The sequence below is a fragment of the Dunckerocampus dactyliophorus genome, chromosome 16 (genome assembly GCF_027744805.1).
Source record: "Dunckerocampus dactyliophorus isolate RoL2022-P2 chromosome 16, RoL_Ddac_1.1, whole genome shotgun sequence".
Taxonomy (NCBI): domain Eukaryota; kingdom Metazoa; phylum Chordata; class Actinopteri; order Syngnathiformes; family Syngnathidae; genus Dunckerocampus; species Dunckerocampus dactyliophorus.
The window spans coordinates 11,876,515-11,893,881 of record NC_072834.1 but is presented as its reverse complement, the minus strand read 5'-3'; the positions used below and the strand labels follow the sequence as shown (position 1 = coordinate 11,893,881).

Below are 17,367 nucleotides of genomic sequence, written 5' to 3'. Positions count from 1 at the left end.
GATATACGGCCCAGTTTCCCAAGGGAGGGCCTCATGCTCTGCCTGAAATTCACGTTTCCCTCAACAAACCGCAGCTCCCCAGTGCCGACAGCACTCACGCAGCTCCAGACCACCATGCTTGGCTGGTGTACCAGGAGAAGTGGAATCATCATTTGGATTTGAACGATTCTGGTTCAGATTCCGATTCCTCGTTTCGATTCTGGTTCCTAACGATTCTCGATTCCGATGCGTTTAAAAGGCGGGGTCATAAAAGTTTGCATGGTTTAAATGAGGGCGCTTGACAGCGTTCTTTTTGGATGAAATGTCTGAACGTCCCAATGAATCGGTTAATGAAAATAACTTTTTATGAACTCTATGAATTTTCTCACAGAGCTATTTTCATACCAAACCATTCAACTTGAATAGAAATGTTATGAAATTTCTTTTTACAGTTGGTTGGCCTCACCGTCAGGAGATCAAGGGCTCGCACTCAGTATGTTCTCCCTGCACGTGTGGGTTTTTTTTTTTCTCCTAGTCATTTTTCTCCAGTCATTTAAAACTTTAAAACTGAATTGCCACTCACAGGCACTTGTCTTTTTTTTAACTCGCTCACTGACTCATCCCTGGTAGCTAAATTAAAAATGGAAACCAGGTAACATGTCATTAATTGTGCAACTGTTGCGTGAATGGGTGCATGGGCGAGTTTCTGCGCACACTTCATGAAGAGTGACTCGAGTGAATTGACTCCCTGATTCACTTTGGCGAGTGACTCGTAAGAACGAAAGTCAGTACAAGGAATCCATTTTCCAATCACTCATCACTAATGTATTCATTCTAACTTGGGAAAATGTTATTACAAGAAAATATAGAATTAATTATTAAATTAACACAAATCAGTCACATACAGGGTTTTGCATTGAACCGGTGGAATTTGTACGTCCTGTACATGTGCATATTTCTTTTGTGCCTGTTAAATGTGTGATTCTTTTCCGTTTAGTGTCACGGTTACTTTCACCAATGTGAATAAGAAGCATCGTCACGTATGCATTTGGTTTATGTCCACGTTATCTACGTGTTTGTTTTAGTAGTGTCTTTGAGCATTCAATATGTGAGCCTTTGTGATAGAGGCGCTCCACATCCCGCCATGCATCTGTGTGCTCGCTAGCCACTGTAGCATCCAATTGCTAGCTAACCACATTTGACCCTGTGAGTGTGCTGTGAGCGACAAGACATCCGGGCGGTGTGGATGGAAGATGGCGACACTTATCCTCCCAGGCGAATGGGTCAAAAATTGGGAAAAAACAGGAAAACACGAATTGTGAGTGGTCCAACTTGAACATACTGCTCAGTGTGGGGCGATGTGGAAAAGTAACCTATCATTGTGGAGCTATCTGCGAGGCCAACCAAGTGTTTGTCAGAGCTAACGCTAGCTAGCTTAGAAACACTTGAACGCCCGCAATTTCACTTGGAAAAATGTCGTGTTGAGCATTTAAAATTGACAATGTTGCTGGTTTATTCTTTGACCAGTTAGTGGCAATGGTTATTAAACTTTGCAAATGTTAGCTAATATTGCCTACATGTTTGTAATCAATCTATATAGACCTCATGGAATTGTAAACACGATGCTAGTTAGCCAGCTAGCTTAAATGCATGTCCATATCGCATTTTCAGAATTCAGACACAATGTATACTTGTGTTTACACATCTTGTCCACGTTACTGTACGTAATGGACGGATGTCATATGCGTATTTTGACGATTGCTGTGTAATATTACCTGCAGTAACGGTTAATAACGAAGTGGAGGGAAAGACGCATATTGACACAACGCTAGCATAGTAGCAGGACTGCTAGCCATTTTTGCTTGGACACATTCGATTTCATAAAGAAACCTGTAATGTGGTGAAATCCATCCAAAACATAAATGTCCTTTGAAGTGATATTTAACGTAACTTCAAGCAAAGTGAAATTGAAACGAAAATGCAGACAAGCCTTAGCATCCTGCGGGCTCTAATCGACCTAGCTATTGGTTCAGTGCGGTGGTCAATCATTTTGATATCCTTCATTGGAAGTGGTCTCAACCAGATTAACTGTGCATGTTAAGTGTAAACCGTCACTTGCAGCCACCAGCTTTCTTAGTTTAATTCCAAACGTTGGCCAAGCAGGTGTTTAAAAAAAAAAAACCCATTGAGAAACAGGAGCTTGAATACAATTATTTGTATTTGCACACAGAGAAATGCACCCAGTAGCCCTGTTGATATCTAGGGTGTGTTCACACTTGTCGTTTTTAGGCTTGTTAAAATGGACTAGAGCCCGTTTACTCTGCTAGTACGGTTTGTTTGGTCAAGTATGACTGTCCAGGACCAGTGCACCGGAACACCAGATACGATGCCACCAAATGCCAGTGAAACCAGGCGATGGTCGTGTAATTACTCTTGGCTGAAATCGTCAGAAACGGCGGCGTTTTGCAGCACATTAGATGTCTGGTGTGTGTGTGTTGAAAATGCATTCTGACTGTTGCTAAGTGAGATACAGTAGCTAGTTGGCTGCCGCTTGCAGCCGTAGCTGTCGTCCTTATTTCATGCACAAAGTCAGCGGGCCGCTAAACTAAGCTCAGGCTCGGTGACAAATAAGAGTGTTTTCGCTGACTTATTTCAGGAGGTTGCTGGTTAGTTTTTGTGAGGACATGCCGCTATGAATGAGCGGACCGCTGGGGAAATATTTCCCCACACAACCATTCCTTCTCCTCACAATTACAGCATTTCACAATATGTCAATATCCGCGAGATTCCGCATTTAATAGTAGATTCCGTTTTCATTGGCCAATTTTGTGATTCAGTCCGCAATTCCGTTAATGCGAAAATTATAGGACCCGAGTCAGCCTCCAATTTATATATTCTAAAATTAAGAAAGAGTTTCAAACGGAGTGGGGAAGAAGAACAAAGTGTGAAGCCAAAAACGTACCACTTCCACACGGAATGGGATCACTTTTTTTTCATTCAGTCATGTCGGAGATGCCATGGCTGACTCCATGCAGTGTGAAAGTAGTGTAATCTAAGTTAATGTCTCATCAATGTAACATTACTGACGCCTAGTGACCAGAATACCACATATGACTTGTCTTTCAATATTTATTGACAAACAGGCCACAGATAACCATGAAACAGCGATCCTTTATTAATACATTTTTGAAAAATCGTGACGTAGCGAGGGCCCTGTGTGTGTGTGTGTGTGTGTGTGTGTGTGTGTGTGTGTGTGTGTATACATATATATATATATATGTGTATATATATGTATATAGCAGCCTCTTGCAATATAACTTTTTGCACACAGTGTAGTTGCGTGGTATAGCCGTAGCATTGGTCTCTAGCTAGACTCTTATTAGAAATGTACTTGCTAATTTCTTGTTCATAGCTGGTTACTCTCTGCTGTAATGTTGTTCCATGTAGACTTCTGTTCATGTTTTCTCTTCTTCGCTACCGTATTTTCACGACCAGAAAGCGCACCGTATTAAAAGGGGCGGTCGTGGTTACAGGTGCTGTTTTTGTATTTAACACGTACACAAGGCGCACCGTATTATTGGGCGCAGGTATGCACGCTAAAGATTTGAGTTTTATTGTCATATGCACAGTAAAACAGGTAGTTCTGCTATGCAATGAAATTCTCGTTGTGTTCATTCTCCCAAAAAGTAAAAAAAACACAAGAAAATGAATAAGAACATTAGAAACATAAATACCAATAAATGAAGCAACAACAACAGAAGAGACGTTAATACAAATAAATCAATCAATAAATAATAAAGTGCTATGAGTGTGTGCGGCGTGTGTGAGTGCTTCGTTGAGAAGTCTGATGGCCTGAAACATACATTGTCGCTCAGAAGTCAGTGAGGAAGCGACAATGCTTTATTTCTTTCGATAAATTAAGAGCAGAACTCTCATTCTGTATATTAAACACACTTGAAATCAGGATGGTCATCACTCAACATAACAGTCTCAGTCATGGTGCACAACTAAAAACATCACACAGCAACGCAAACACAGACAAGACACTACTGCTATTTTTGCAGAACAATAACAACTATGTAGCTCAAAAATGTAAGTTTAAGAGCATTTGTACCAAAACACTACCGCAAAGCACGCTGGGGAACAGGAAGTGCTGCCAGCGACGCTACAATACGCTAGCATGCATGCTATTGTATGTTTTTAAAAAGCCAGCGAGAGCAAAACTGAGTTTGGTTGTACTTTATTGAAGTATTTAACAATGTACTCACGTTATTTTTGATCAATCCTCATCCACAAATCCATCAAAGTCCTCATCTTTTGTATCCCAAATGAACAGCGGGGCAGGTTCCTCATCAAACACGCCAGGTTCCCTGTCGTCATTGTCAGAGTCAGTCTCGTTGCCGTGCAGCGCCTCAGAAATGATGCTGGCTTTTGTGAAAGCTCGAACAACAGTGCATCAGACATGTTAGCCCAAGCATCCACAATCCATTAGTGAAGCTGTGTTCGCTAGCTGTCATTCATCGCTCCCACGCCGCTTGCAACTTCACTTTAAACGCCGTGTTTACACCGATGTCCAGCGGTAGAAGTTCACAAATTGTGGCGAAACTCGCACGGCGCTGCCTCCCAGTGTTAGTGAAGCTGTGTTCGCTAGCTGTCATCTATCGCTCCCACGCCGCTCGCACCTTCACTTTAAACGCCGTGTTTACACCGATGTCCAGCGGTAGGAGTTCTTCGTCAAGCCTCCCGGAATGATGTGAAGCTCCAAGTTCATTTGCTTCATTTGTGGTGACGCGTGTGAAAAAAACATCCGGTCTCTTTCCGTACACGTCACTCAGCCACTCAGCCATTTTCTCCTCGTCCTTCCAGCCCCTTTGATTGGTCCGGCTGGAAACTTTTCTTTAGGCAGCATCTTCCTCTTAAAAATCACCACAGGTAGCAGTTTCTGTCCATTACCATGGCAACCAAGCACAACAGTAAAAGCCAACTTCTCGTGCCCCGTTGTGTATCGCTACCGTGCTGGTCTCCTCAACAGTGTGGTTCACCAGGATGTGGAAAGTGAGCAGCTGTCGTCCATGTTGGTGATGTAGTTGGGTAGTAGTTGACTGCAATGTTTTTACTGCAGTAGGAGCGGAAGATGGCCAGCTTTCCTTGTAATCCGCTGGATGTTGCTACGCCACGGTAGTCCTTGCCCGGATGGATAGATGGCGCCATTTCATAAAATATACTTATGTAACTACTGGGGCGTGCCCTTAGTGTCCTCAGTCACGTCCACGTCCCTTTACTCTATACAAGCAGCGTGTCGGCAGGAGACGCTCCCAGTCAGTCGAGCGGAGCTCTCATAAAAGTCACACAGCAACACTTACAGATTTTGGAACTCGGTACACACATACGGCGCTCCGCATTATAAGGCACCCCGCCCATTTTGGACAAAATTTAAGACTTTTAAGTGCGCCTTATGGTCGTGAAAATACGGTACTTTAAATTCAAGCTAGCTTCGCGGTTAGCATGACTTCTCTTTGTTAACTTAGCTATTCCTCTTACTCTCTCAGTGATGGCGACACTTGCAAGAAATGTAGTTTATTTGCCGCCGTGGAGCCGAGGAATAGTAACTTAAAGGAGCGGCTCCACACATACTTTGTGTGCTGCTAGCTGCAGCGCTACATGCATGCACCTGTCAATATATTGAGTCCTGCAAAAAATGAGTTTGTTTTTATTTTTTGTGCGCTTAATTGATTTATTGATTGTTGTGACAGGCCTAGTTGTCTTATATTTAGGGTTGTCTCGTATCAATGCAGTACTATTCTTTTCATTTTTGGTGTGGCCCTATATGTACAGTATGTTAGCAAGAATTTAAGAAGTGTGAAGTAACTGTTAACTCTAATGTCACTGATCTTTTTGTCTTTTTTTTTCAGCGTACAATTCTGCAAAGGACTTACAGAGAAAATAGATCATGGATGTCGGATTAAAGGTAAGTTGTAAAGGAATAAGTACTTTTAAACTCATTTAAAATGCTTTGGCATACCAGTGATTAGCTCTTAACTGTTAAAGGGTCCCTGACATGATTCATCAACTTTGCTTAAATATGTTGCATATTGTTTGTAATTATGTGCTACATTGTTCAGTCTTTGAAAGGAGCGGTAAACGTCAAAAATCAGTTATCATTCATGACGCCAGCCATGACAAAGTAGCCCACAGCACAGCCTCATTTCCGGAAGACATCGGCGTGACACCTCTCAACTAAAGCAGAGTAAACAAATGCCTCTTGAGGTATATCGGCTACTTGGTTCAGTATATTTTTCATCAAAATGGTAGTCATGCCAAAATAGTGTGATGCTGCTGGATGTTGATGGTATTCCGCGTGATAATGAATTTACGGTATAAAAGCATTTTGAAAGAGGATGCTATTCCGCCGGTCCACAGGAAAAGAACAAGACAAGGAAGAACGACCACTATGTCAAAGTTAGCACTAGAGAATAAATCATGTCTTGTTTACATAATGTCTTCTAAACACTATTCCACGGTAGCGACAAGGTTTCAAAGCATTACACGTACTGTATTGTATAAACATCTTTTGATATGCGACATATTTACAATGAGGGGCAGGGGCAATGGCGGTGAACATTTATCCACATGTACAATCGAACAGGCTATAAAAACCCCTTTACGCTCATGAAGAAGCTGATTTAAAGCAATAATTGAAAGATAAGGAAGGCAACCAATCTTCATCTCCATGCCTTAGGGTGTTCATGTTCTGCAAGCTCTCTATTTCATCTCCAAATGTTTCTTCCTCCTCAAACTATTGACACATTGCTGAAATCTTTGCTATAACCACTGTAAACATCCTCTGTCTTGTACACCTCTTTGTTTACCTGAGTGATCTATCCTGATGGCGTCCCTCCCGGAAATGAGGCTGAACTGTGAGAGCTAGTTCATCATGGCTGACGCCATGAACTCTAAATGTAATTTTTGCAAATTTACCGTTCACATAAAAAAATCGAACATTGTAGAACATAATTACAAACAACATATAACATATTTAAGCACATTTGATGAATCATTTCAGGGACCCTTTAAATACATGACAATGTATGATTAGCATGTCTCTTTCAATTTATACACGAGTAAATTAAGCGGTGAATAAACAAAATGAGGGGTAAGGCTGTAAGATTTTTGTTAAGTAGTACGTGCATAGTTGTTTGCGCTCCAGTAAAGTCCAAATAGCCAGTCCTGCATCGTAAAGGTTTTGGCTCCTGTTGCAGGAAAAGGTAGCAGAACTACAGAAAAGGGTATTTATGTATTTTCTGTTGTTCCACTCAGATATCCAGACAGCCTTATATGAGCTCTGCTGGCAGGTTGTACAAGGTAACCTCAAGTTGGACCTCATCGTTAACGTTCTTGGAGAAATGATGGTAAGACTTTTTGTATTCCTGGGCTCCCCCTACGATGTGACTTTTTTTTTTATATATAACTAGTTGCTACAAGTGAACGGATAACTTTAGTTATAGATATAGGCATCTTAACGCTCAGTTTATCCGTAATTGGAATAATAAAGATGAAAGTTGGATTATCCGAGTGTCGCTGCCGACATCTACTTTTTTTGCCGCTGAAGCACAAGAGCAAATCAGGAGGGGGCTTAATGTCAGCTGGCTGACTGTCATATAACATCTGCAAAGTGACGGTTATGATGTAGGTGACACGCGACCCACACTACCTTCACGATCGCTGGAATGGGCACCCCTGATACAGCATATATGTCCATTTATACAATGTATAAGTTGACAGTGTTCACGTATATAAAAAAAAAACATTTCCAAAGTGTGGCAGCTTTTTTTTTTTTTTTTTTTTTTTTTAAACTGTTACTGTTTATTTTATGTAGCGGAAACCTTGTATTCATGATATAATATTGTTTGGGTGTCGTGAATGTAAGAACACCATGCAGTCACTTTGATGGAAGATGACAAAACTATTTTTGACTACTACTATGACTAGCTATCTTTCCTATGTTTTTTGACAGGAACTTCGAGATGACATGCCATCAATTTTAGTGGATGTGTTTAGTATTCTAGGTAATTATGGCTTTCTATGTTAAGTACAGTATGTCTCATGTCCAGAATTTGTACTATGATTGCCAAATTTGGCACATTTGTAATTCTGTTTTTGTTTTTTTTTCTATGGCAGATGTAGAAACCGTTGCACTGGAGGAAAAACACAAACGTGACCATTACATCCAATTAGTGGGAGCATGTCTGGTAAGAAAATCATGACATCATTTTATTTGTACCTGAGAGAATAATCATTTACACACGATGAGAATAGAACCATCTGAGTAGAGGTGATACACTGCAAAACCTGAAATCCAAGCAAGTTTAATAAAATATATTACTTTAATTAAAATAAGCAAAGCACTCTATGAACAGAACAAGAACAACTGACTTGCCAATATGGTTTAAAAAAAAACATTTGGGCGAATCAAATTTGCATGTGCAGTTGGCAAATTATTTTGCTGATTTCAAAATAGTGTACCCAACGAACAAGTCGATTACCCAAACAAAGCATCCATGCATTGGTGACTCAGTCTCTGTGAAGAATGGTCGGTGGTTCTTTTAGAGTTGAGACACTATAGATTAGGGGTGTCACAAGATCCTGCGAGATTAAAACGAGATGAGATTTGTCGTTTGGAGAAAAGCTGTATCATGAGAACAGGACAGTTAGAAGCCAATCAGACTGTGAAGTATGGCATTGCTACTATGAATGATAATATAGTATAATATGGAAGTGGCAGTGTGCAAAGCATTATTGAAAGCGCATATTAAGTGCTTTGTGCACACCTTGCAATCCAACCTACCTTGGTGTTCAGTGTCAGCGAGTGAGTTGTGGCCTTTTTTTCCCATCAGAGTTGAACAACTGCTTGCTACTGCTTGCTACTTGTTGATATCCAAGTAGAAGCTATAGTAATTCTACATTTGATTTTACTTAGGTGTGTGTGTATATATACAGTATATGTATATTTATAATGTTGTTTTAGAAAGACAAGTAGATGAGAGGAAAACTGTGAGCTGTGTTATAATAATAATAATAAAATAAATAAAATGTATAATAATAAAATAATAATAATAATTATTATTATTATTATTATTGGTTTATTTGGTCTATACAATTTTTGACAATAATATCTAAGCCTCAATTTGTGGGACAATAAACATTTCAAAACTAGGGTTTGGCACCAAGTCGCAAGCAAGGGAACCGGGACTAACATTGCGATTCTCCCAGGGGTCGTTCACGTTTTTTAATTTCGATTCCTAGTTTTGATGCTCAATTCACAGATAGCCGCGAACACCAACGACGAAGTGGCTAAACAGTTTCACTTACCCTCATAAAAAAGTGCAACATTTGCAACACATTATCATGCAAAGGAGGGTCAATGTGATTAAACACCTCTGGATTCATGGTGTGGAAATAACAATACCGTGTTTTGATGCGCTTCGTCCCGACTTCCTCGAAGCCGTCAGAATCAAGGGAGTCAAACAATAAATGATGACTGTCTCATGCCAATGTACCAGAGGGTTTCAGGGTGCTCGCTGATGTGGAAGTTCAGTGTAAATAAAGAATGGGAGTTACAGCTCTAGGAGGTAAGTTTATTCATGTGCACAGCTCATCTCATTTAGCAACAGTCAAGGCACCTTCTCAACCCACACAACGCACTTCTGGCCTTCAATATCGGAGCTCCCCAGGCTACATCCTGTTTATCCCGTGTACTTTTCATAGACAAATCTTCTTGTGCATGTGGTTGCAGCATCACACACTCCCTGACACATAAACAACAGCATATGTGGAAATGTTTTTCATTAGCTTTTGTGAAAGTGTACTCACGTAGAAAGCAACTTCATAACATTTACTGTACATTCAAGTTGAATGTTTTGATATTTATATTTTGTTTGAAAATAGCCCTGTGAGAAATCTTAGTAAAGTTGATAAAAAGCTCATATCATTAAACAATTCATGGAGAAATTCAGACATTTCATCCAAAAAGAACTTAGGTTTGCGTCCTCATTTAAACCATGCAAACTTTTATGACCCTTACCCTTAAAGCATCGGAATGGAGAATTGTTAGGAACTGGAATTGAAATGACGAATTTGAATTGGAAGCAGAATCGTTCAAATTCAAATTCAAACTCAAACGATGCCCAACCCTATTCAAAATGCATCTGCATTGTTTTGTGACTCGGTTAAATAAAATTCCAAACAAGGACTTAATCATTTTTATTCTGTGTCTATGTGTAAGTCAGCCGAGATAGGGTCCAGCATTACCCCGGCGACCCTAATGAGGAGAAGCGGCATAGAGTGTTTGTGCTTGTGTGTGCGCGCGTAAGTGAGCGGTTTATTTGTTCATAGAATGCACACAGAACAATGAACAACTCGTATCTGTCTGCTTTCTTCCTGCTATTAAGCACAGTGCGCTGATGGCTGGTGAGGCATTCAGGTGCACTGTGAATTTCTGAGTGTTAGACAAATCTGTGTTTTTTGTTTTTTTTTAATACAACTTCAACAAAGTTGCAAGTGCCAGAACTTTGATTAAAAAAAGTGGGAAACACCATTGAATTCAAGGAAGAACTCGTAGCAAAGTACGAAGGTCATGATTATTTCTTATGGGAATGATTGATTTTTGTACGTTTCGTACATTGGGTTAGTGTCGAAAACAGGCTCTAGGGACACACATTACTGTTAGAACATCATTAGTCGATATCAAGTCAAATGCATTTTGGATGATGGGGGAACCTTAAGATCTAACATAGAAAGCAACTGGTAAGAAAATGTTCCAGATATCCTGTTCTTGCTTAGATTTCAGATTGTGCAGTGTAGTTTGTTTGAATTCTATAATACAGTACGTAGTGTTGTCACCTGTAGTGATTGTCTTGGATTGTGTTACACTGCTTAATGCTAACGTACTAACTGTTATGTTTCAGGTTTTTGTTCCAGAGGTCATTTTGAAGGAGCGTCTGGATCCAGAAACCCTTGAATCTCTTGGATTAATAAAACAAGCCTTTCAGTTTAATCAGAAGATTGTAAAGATCAAGACCAAACTATTGTAAGTAGAGCGCATACACGTTTGAGTTGACATAAGGAATAAAGATCTATTTGACCTAGTCTCTTTCTACTTGATGATCGTTCACAGTTACAAGCAACAGAAGTTCAACTTGCTAAGGGAGGAAAATGAGGGCTACGCCAAACTAATCACAGAGCTCGGCCAAGACCTGTCCGGCAGCATCACCAGTCACATTGTACTTGAAAGCATCAAGTCCCTGATAGGTACAAACCAGGCTTTTCTTTCTGTCTCAGACTTACAGTTAGAGTGTAAATGTATAAAGAGGACACATCGTCCAGTCTAGAGACGCTTTTATGACACGTGGTCTTGTCATCTGCAGGCGATTCTTGTAACATAGAAATTGATCACTGAGACTGTGACCTCCATAAAAACGTGTAAAACATTATTTCCAATTGCAATTTTCTTATTACACCTATTTTTTTGTGCCAACAGGATGTTTCAATTTAGATCCTAACCGAGTTCTGGACATAATCCTGGAGGTGTATGAGAGTCGATCAGACCAAGACGAGTTCTTTCTGGCCCTCATCAAGTCCTACATGTGCGAGCCATTGACTCTTTGCCACATCCTTGGCTTTAAATTCAAATTTTATCAGGTAAAGAGTCTGACAAACACTTGTAATAGAAGCCAGCGCAGAGTATGTTAATGATTTCTAACCTGAATCCATTAGGACAGTGGTTCCAAGACTTTTTACAGTCGCATATCATTTGACCTGAAGCCATGAGCCCTACTCCTGCACACTTCAAAACATAAAAACCTTTTTATCTGAATGAACGTGAAATAGTGAACATAACAGTTTAATTATTTTTATAGTAATTCCATGCCGTATTTTGCATGATCACATTTTGATGAAGTTTCACATGAGCACTGATAAATAGATAAGTAACCATCCTACATATCTTTTATTCCAGTCTGATGTTGGCATCCTTCCGTTTGAATGGGTTGAATTTGAGCTTCATTTTTTTGTCCATTCACGATCGCTATGCTTTAAGTCTGCATATTAATTTAATCCCAAATTAAAGGGGAATGTCTAAAAGTCAAGGTAAAGCATTATCCACAGTACAAAAATACATACAACCAACGATAAAGCCTCATTTTCGGAGTAATCCCCACTCACAGTGACAGGTTTTCACCGCTGCGCCGTGCAGGGATTGGACCTCCAATATAAATGAAATCTCCAAGATTAAACACTAATGCACAAGATAATCATGAAGTTTACGTATTTGTTCATATAATGCACACAGAGCAATGAACAACTTCATGCACTATCTTTCTGTTGTGTTCCTCTCATGCCGTGAGGCATTCAGGCACACTTGTAATTGTGAGCGTTAGGCACCAATTGTTTTTCATTTTTATTCACGTACTCCTATCACAATTGGCGTACCCTGGGGGGTAGGAATTTTCAAAATGCTTTGTAGTCATTTTGCCATGTGTGGCAAAGAAAGTGCAAAGGTTTCACACTGACTTTCATGTTTTTGAGTTTTATTATACTGTATCTCTTTCAGGAACCAAATGAGGAAACGCCTAAGTCACTGTACCACATTGCTGCTGCTCTGCTTCATCACAATCTGATTGATTTGGAAGATCTCTATGTACATGTAAGGAAATGGAGCTGCCTTGTCTGCTTGTCAATGCTGTTTTCCTTGCAAATCTACTGCAGAACTATAAATAGTATATTATACCTACCAGAAACATTTTTCAATTTTCACTCCTGGTTTGTGTCATTTAAGCTGTTGCCACTAGATGCCACCATTGTAGAAGAACACAAACGAGTTCTTTCAGAGGCCAAACAGATTGCCCGCAGACTAGTCATGGTTGTGGTGCCTTCAGACAAAAGTGAGGACAAGGAAAAGGAGAAAGACAAGGAAGAAGAGAAGACTGAGCAGGTATTGGAGACTTTTCAATAATATGTTTATTTTCTATCAGTATATTTCAGCCTTCTGTAAATATATATATATTTTTTTGAGTTTATATATATTTGATAATGATTTTAAGATAAGTAAATGTTGCAGACCAGGGAATATGCACTTCATAACAAAAATATAATTTTTTTGCACCCATAGGCACCTGATAACCAAAAACTTGGTTTGTTGGAAGCACTACTCAGGATTGGTGACTGGCACCATGCACAGAGCGTAATGGACCAGTTGCCTTCCTTCTATGCTACTTCCCATAAATCTATTGCACTGGCACTCTGCCAGCTGTTACACCTGACAGTGGATCCTCTTTACCGCGGGTATGTATTTCGTCTTTTTTGTTTTTTTGATTTCATGCTTACCTGTTAGAACAGACAGGGTCTTGAACATATTTGCCTGTTTTCCACAGGTCTGGCCTCCCAAAAGGAGCACGGGGACGTGTGATTCATCCACTGAAGAGCAAGCGCGTCCCTCAACCTGCAGAGAGCTTTGAAGACTTGCGTAGGGACACATTCAGTATGCTGGGCTACCTGGGCCCTCACCTCGCCCATGACCCAATCCTTTTTGCCAAGATTGTACGCCTTGGCAAGGCATTCATGAAAGAGGTACATGACTGCATCACTGCTGGTAGTGGATCTCCTGGATTGCAAACACAAATTGCTGGCAGCTTTTCACTGCATTTGTAACATGCACACTTATCATTTTTAATGTGCATATCCTTTATTTACAGTACCAATGCAGCGAGGGCTCAGATGTCAAAGACAAGATGGTAATTGTTAATCATATTTCTATATAGCAAAATATAATATCGTGTATGTAACTGAGGTTCACACTGGTTGTTTGTTGGTTCCAGGAAACGCTACTAAGCTGTTTCCTGAGTATTGCAGACCAGGTGCTGCTCCCCTCCCTCTCTCTGATGGATTGTAATGCTTGCATGTCTGAGGAGATGTGGGGTCTCTTTAAGCTGTTTCCCTACCATCACAGGTGAGATGCGCACACATCAGTACATGGGTTATGCAAGCACGTTTGTGGCTGTGGGAGGTGATGTAATGATGTCATCGTATAATTTGCATAATTGTCAATGATGCGTTGCATGTAATTGGAACGGATGCTGTCGGAAAGAGGAATAACGTTGTGGGAAACAAAGTGATTTTTAAAAAAAAGATGCAAAGCACAGCAATTATGTTTAGAATTACAAATGAACTTTCTTCTGTTGTGTCTTTTTGTCACTTTTGTTTAATACCACGGAACCGCTTGCGAGTGTTTTGAGATGGAGGAGGGGCCCACAGCAGTACCCGCTGCTCATTGAGAAGAGCGATACGTGCTTTCATGTCAGAGTCTCTGTTAGAAAGCACACAATTTTAACATGTTTGTTTCATTGTTAATGTTTTTTAAGCGTTAAGCTTTCACACTTTGTTTGGTGGTCCTTGAATGCATCACTGTTATGTCCTATGAGATGCAAAAGTGAAGCCTCTTTGTAACTTTCTCCGACGTTGGAGCTAAACCAGTAAAATCCCAGGAGACATCTCACACACTAGATTTGTCGCTATAGCTTTTTTTTTTTTTTTTTTTAATTAAGAGAGAATCTCGAGTGGTCTGATTCCTCACTAAATTTAGTGTTGCTAACTTTAGTGAGGAATCAGACCGCACTGATCCTTCCTGCTACATCTACACCTTATTCTCTGACAGACCAGGTGCATGTGAGGCGTGCTAACAAGTGGAGTTACACAGACAGTGTCATTATAATATGTTCATGAGCAAGGGGGAACAGGTAGCGCCAAATCTATTTGTGGTGGTCCAAATGTACTGATTGTTTTCATTCGTATATCGTTAAATATTTGACAAGTGTATAAGTTGAATATGGACAAGAGCCAAATAGCCTTAGTGCTTCTGTTTACTCTTCAATTATCTAAAGGGTTAATTAAAATTCCTTGTATTTTTGTTCCAGGTACCGCTTATATGGACAGTGGAAGAACGAAACATATTCCAGCCACCCCATGCTGGTCAAAGTCAAAGCTCAGACAGTGGAAAGGGCTAAATATATTATGAAGTAAGTCCCTTTTTTTTTTTTTTTTTTTTTTTTTTTTTACATGAAAAGACATGCTTACTATTTTTAAATCAACATTGTGAAAATGAAAATGTTTTCTTTTCAGTTTAGAGCCAATTATGTGTGCAATGGTCAAATCTTCAGTGATGTCTTTTTTTTTTTCCTGTTTCCTTCATTTTTCCTGTTATGTGATTTTTTTTTTTTTGGTTTGTTTGATTTTTAGGCGGTTGACCAAAGAGAATGTGAAACAGTCTGGAAGGCAGGTTGGCAAACTCAGCCACAGCAACCCCACCATTTTTTTTGATTATGTGAGTGAATAACATTTTAATTTGTCTATTTGACTTATTCTCTTCGAATTACAACTAAGGCAATTGAATTTCAAGCAGTTATGTCAGCAACTAAAGACCTTTTTATGTGGAATACTCATACTGTACTTTACTGATGTGTGTAAAGACTGCTGTGTGAATTGACTTTACTGTAAAAGGTCATTGTGAATAAAATATATGTTGTCACTCTGTAAAAGCTGGTTGTGTCAGGTTTGAAATTGATATTCATTCAGCACTATCAACTATCTGTTTTTTTATCAGATGCTGTCTCAGATCCAGTGGTACGACAACCTCATAGCTCCAGTGGTGGACTCCTTGAAATACCTCACCTCCCTCAATTATGATGTCTTGGCATGTATCCTATGCTGTTCTCAGCCTGTTGACAAAGAGATTAGGCTTGTCTTGGTGTTTAACATGTGGGGTGTGCATGTCAAGGGGCATTGTTTCTCTTAACTTCTATATTCAGATTGCATCATAGAAGCTCTGGCCAATCCCGAGAAGGAGAAGATGAAGCATGACGACACCACCATCTCATCGTGGCTACAGAGTAGGTGTCTTAGAGGAAACTGCATACAGTCACTATACAGTGACACAAAAACATTCCAGTATCTAACACACTCCTGTTGTATTTGCCAAACAAGGCCTGGCAATTTTGTGTGGAGCCGTCTTCAGGAAATATCCAATTGAACTGGCGGGCCTTCTTCAGTATGTCACCAATCAGCTAAAAGCAGGAAAAAGGTAAGTGTCCTGTGAGCTTGCATGTACATCCCTATCATTTGTAATGACGATGTTGGAACTCCCTACCCAGATGTCACATTAAATATATCCCTAAACATTTGTTTTAATACTTGGATAAAAATCCCGCAGTCAGTGAATCCACGGACTTCATATTTTCACTTACCCAAATAATGTTGAGAAACTGAAAATAGAGGTAATTTACATAAAGTAGCTGTAATTTGTAAATGGTGAATGCCATACATTTTTGAAATTTCATAAAATAAAGCCAAGTCTACAAGGTCATCAAATCATTTGTTGTATGGTGGTGGTTATGTCTCAGTGCAAAAAATCATAAAGAAAACTAAGCCGTAACTCATCCAAGTATTAAAAAATGTTGTTATATTCATGGTACCAGTCATGTTTGGACACACATACTCACTGCTAGAAATGGGAAGGTCTGCCTTTGACTGGAGCTGTTTTTCAAATTAGTATTTGAATTTCAATTAACAAATGACTTTCTTATCTTCATGTATTTACATTGGATGTTTGTCTTCCTTCAGTTTTGACCTGCTAATCCTGAAGGAGGTGGTGCAGAAAATGGCAGGGATTGAGATAACAGATGAAATGACGTCAGAGCAGCTTGAGGCAATGACAGGAGGGGAACAACTCAAAGCTGAGGTATTGACTCTTGTCACTGTGAGATTTGTATTGCATTATATTGCTTGGCTTTTCATTTATTTACTGATGGAAATTTTGACATTGGAAGTGACTCTCTCCACAGGGTGGCTACTTTGGTCAGATTAGGAACACTAAAAAGTCATCGCAGCGTCTGAAGGATGCTCTTCTGGATCATGAATTTGCCCTGCCACTGTGTGTACTCATATCTCAGCAAAGAAATGGTGTGGTTTTCCTAGAAGGTGGCGAGAAACATCTCAAACTAGTCGGTCACCTCTATGACCAGGTATGTCACAGATTTGAAAGAATTTCTAACTACATATCCTAATTTGTTTCAATCAAAATCATTAAAAGTAAAACTGTAATTTTTCTGCAGTGCCATGACACATTGGTGCAGTTTGGGGGCTTCTTGGCCTCCAACCTCAGCACAGAGGACTACATCAAGCGTGTTCCTTCCATTGACATCCTTTGTAACCAGTTCCACATTCCACATGACGCTGCCTTCTTCCTTTCTCGACCAATGTATGCCCATCAAATCTTGGTTAGTGTGCACACGTTGGAATGGGAGAGCTTCTCTTCATTGCCCAAGACAGCAGTGCAAATTG

General features: G+C 39.9%; 1 protein-coding gene across 3 annotated transcripts in view; it reads left to right on the top strand.

Annotated features, from left to right (window-relative positions):
- The first annotated feature begins 1,146 nt into the window (after nt 1-1,146).
- thoc2 (THO complex 2) overlaps nt 1,147-17,367 on the top strand; it is a 31,193-nt gene continuing 14,972 nt past the window's right edge. For all 3 annotated transcript variants that reach the window (XR_008566418.1, XM_054755699.1, XM_054755698.1), the window contains exons 1-22: nt 1,147-1,297; nt 5,892-5,947; nt 7,297-7,388; nt 7,994-8,045; nt 8,158-8,228; nt 10,944-11,065; nt 11,153-11,286; nt 11,516-11,676; nt 12,587-12,679; nt 12,812-12,967; nt 13,145-13,317; nt 13,407-13,602; nt 13,728-13,766; nt 13,851-13,981; nt 14,946-15,047; nt 15,268-15,352; nt 15,632-15,725; nt 15,837-15,917; nt 16,012-16,108; nt 16,648-16,765; nt 16,869-17,048; nt 17,139-17,303. Coding sequence is in view for 2 of the 3 variants with exons in the window: in XM_054755699.1 (XP_054611674.1) it covers nt 1,233-1,297; nt 5,892-5,947; nt 7,297-7,388; nt 7,994-8,045; nt 8,158-8,228; nt 10,944-11,065; nt 11,153-11,286; nt 11,516-11,676; nt 12,587-12,679; nt 12,812-12,967; nt 13,145-13,317; nt 13,407-13,602; nt 13,728-13,766; nt 13,851-13,981; nt 14,946-15,047; nt 15,268-15,352; nt 15,632-15,725; nt 15,837-15,917; nt 16,012-16,108; nt 16,648-16,765; nt 16,869-17,048; nt 17,139-17,303 (2,463 nt within the window). In the remaining variant the exon portion in view is untranslated. The remainder of the gene's footprint in view (nt 1,298-5,891; nt 5,948-7,296; nt 7,389-7,993; nt 8,046-8,157; nt 8,229-10,943; nt 11,066-11,152; nt 11,287-11,515; nt 11,677-12,586; nt 12,680-12,811; nt 12,968-13,144; nt 13,318-13,406; nt 13,603-13,727; nt 13,767-13,850; nt 13,982-14,945; nt 15,048-15,267; nt 15,353-15,631; nt 15,726-15,836; nt 15,918-16,011; nt 16,109-16,647; nt 16,766-16,868; nt 17,049-17,138; nt 17,304-17,367) is intronic.